The 2,500-nt window shown below is 41.9% G+C and overlaps 1 protein-coding gene across 1 annotated transcript in view; it reads right to left on the bottom strand.

Annotated features, from left to right (window-relative positions):
- Positions 1-2,500, bottom strand: part of LOC130109548 (transcription factor COE1-A) — a 7,338-nt gene that overhangs the window by 4,153 nt on the left and 685 nt on the right. Inside the window, exons 2-3 of the mRNA XM_056276490.1 lie at positions 1,446-1,602; positions 545-608 (exon numbers count right to left, since the gene is read on the bottom strand). Coding sequence (XP_056132465.1) covers positions 545-608; positions 1,446-1,602 — 221 coding nt within the window. The remainder of the gene's footprint in view (positions 1-544; positions 609-1,445; positions 1,603-2,500) is intronic.

The raw sequence follows: 2,500 nt of genomic DNA, 5'->3' as shown, positions 1-2,500 counted from the left end.
TTCACAAGATTTCCCGCCAAGACTTCCGCAAATAAGATTTCTTATTTTCTGACATCTACAAATATATCCTAACAGTGACCCTTTCACGAACAAACACAGTTTGCTTTTATAATTTTATCGAAATTGCACGTTTTCCCCCCCGAATTATCATCATTATTATTATTAATGTTATTATTTTCTCATCAGTTCCCCACGACTGAAAAGACGTTATTTAGACTCATGACACACTGGTCTCCCCCGCCCCCTCCCCCCCAACAACCAAAGTTATCCAGACGGGAAAGCTTCCCTCCAACAACACGCACGGATAATGACAATACTAACAAGGATAATGACAAGAAGAAATAAAACAGCAGCCATAATAATCACAATAATACTAATAACGGCAATAATAACAATAATACCTTATAATAAGAAAGGATTTATCGGCGCTGCGGTTTGAATTTTCCAACTGCCTTGGTGCTCTTGGGATTGGCACAGACCTATCATACATTAATGGCTTTTGTTTATGAGGAAAAAAAAAAGAAATGTTGAGAGTAAAACTTACCGTTACTGTAGAGGAGCTGGAGTCTATAATGGATCCCATTGTTGGTCTTTTCCCCCGTCGTTTCCTGTGGAATTAAACCAACACACCCGGTGACTGAAGGCAAACCTGCACCTCCAGGGACCGTTTTTTTGCAGGTATACAGTCCATATAACACACATTTAAATTTACACATATATATGCATGTGTGTGTGTGTGTGTAGTGCACGTTTGATATTTCTAAATGTGCAGCTTTCTCATGCATATTTATAAGTGTGACGGGGATAACCTCGTGTTTTACCCCCCCCCAAAAAAATCAAAGCAGACAGTATATTAAAAATTGTCTGCGGCTGGGTTGTGTCTCCAACTTTGGCGAACCTTCCTCTCCACGGTGCAAACGAAAAGCATGCTCTGGCATGCACCTTCTTCACGTTTTCAATTTGAGCTATTTTTTTTGTTTTTTTTTTTTTTTTGTTTTCTTTAGAAACACAAAAGCAAGCACGCGTGCACGACGACGGCTATGTTTGTAGGAGCCTCCATTTACACACAACTCCGTGAACGAAGCACCCAAAACTTCCTTGCATCGGATATTTTTGTGCATTTTTTGCAGCATTATTTTAATATATATATATATATATATATATTTATATTCATATATATATATATATATATTCTTTATTGAAGTTTATAGCTTGAGCAGGGCAAAGGAACCAGCGGGCCGTGGGTCAAAGTTATGAATAATAAATGGGCCTATTGAACAAAAAGGTGCACAACATTCACTGACGACTACATGTGGAACAAGATAAGTCATGTTTCACAACACAGTCTCAAGTTGTGTTGATTCTTCTTTATATATATTGTGCATGCACGGTGAGCAGGATTGCACGGTGTGACCAAACGCCTCAGCGTGGGTTTTACAACTCACCTTTTCTTTCTCGACGAAGTCTACGAAGGTGGTCCTCTCGATCTCTACCGGCTGCCCCTGCCTGTCGTACAAAGCCAGGACGAAGTGGAAGAAGTTGGACTTGCGCAGATTGGACGGCGGCTGCTTCTCAAAGTGCGCCCGCGCCAGCCCCACTCCGCTGCGGACACAAGCACAAGCCCAGCCCGGCCGGGATCAGCACCCACTCCACCCTACCGCCTGCCAGGGCAGCGGCTCCGGCACACACACCCGGCTCCACAATACACACACACACACACACACACACACACACACACACACACACACACACACACACACACACACACACACACACACACACACACACACACACACACACACACACACACAGGCTGCAGCCTTCTAGCCCCCTTCTAAAATATGCATGTGTTTGTTTGCTTTTTTTTGTGGGTTTTTTTCTTTCTAAAAACAAACAAACCAACAAAACACTGTAATACAAATAGCCAGCGTGGGTCTCTGTTTTTTGTAATTATTTTAAATTATAGGGTTAGAGGAAGCAAAACATTTTTGGGTCTAGAAATGAACAGCAAAATAACAACGAGTAGAAGAAACGAGGCGTGTAAATCAAAACGAGTTTGCGGAGCAGGTGTTTTAAGTTTTAAACTTTTCCAACGTGGTCACCTTTTAAATTAGAGTTATTTTTGTTGCTCTTGGGACTAACTGATTTGTTTGTTTGTTTGTTTGTTTGTTTGTTTACACATTTGTGTATAACGTTCTCTAATGCACGTTTAAAGCTGTTAAATCGCTGATGGGGGCAACCTAAAAATTAATAAATAAAAGAAGAAAGAAAGAAAACTTTCAATATGAGATGATCAATAAAGCGCGAGCGTAAACACGTGTCAAACACATCAGAGTTAATTCAGCCGAAATTCAACTTGCATCCAGAACTCGGCCGCCATCCTGACACCTGACAAACCACCGAAGGGAAACACACGCGTATCTTTGACCCGTGCGGAAGATAACTTCAGGCGAGGGGCATCAGCGGCCCCCCCTCCCTCCCTCCCCCGTTATAACTACAT

This window comes from Lampris incognitus, chromosome 1 (assembly GCF_029633865.1).
Source record: "Lampris incognitus isolate fLamInc1 chromosome 1, fLamInc1.hap2, whole genome shotgun sequence".
NCBI lineage: Eukaryota > Metazoa > Chordata > Actinopteri > Lampriformes > Lampridae > Lampris > Lampris incognitus.
Note: the sequence above shows the minus strand (reverse complement) of the source record. Positions and strands in the feature narration are given on the sequence as shown.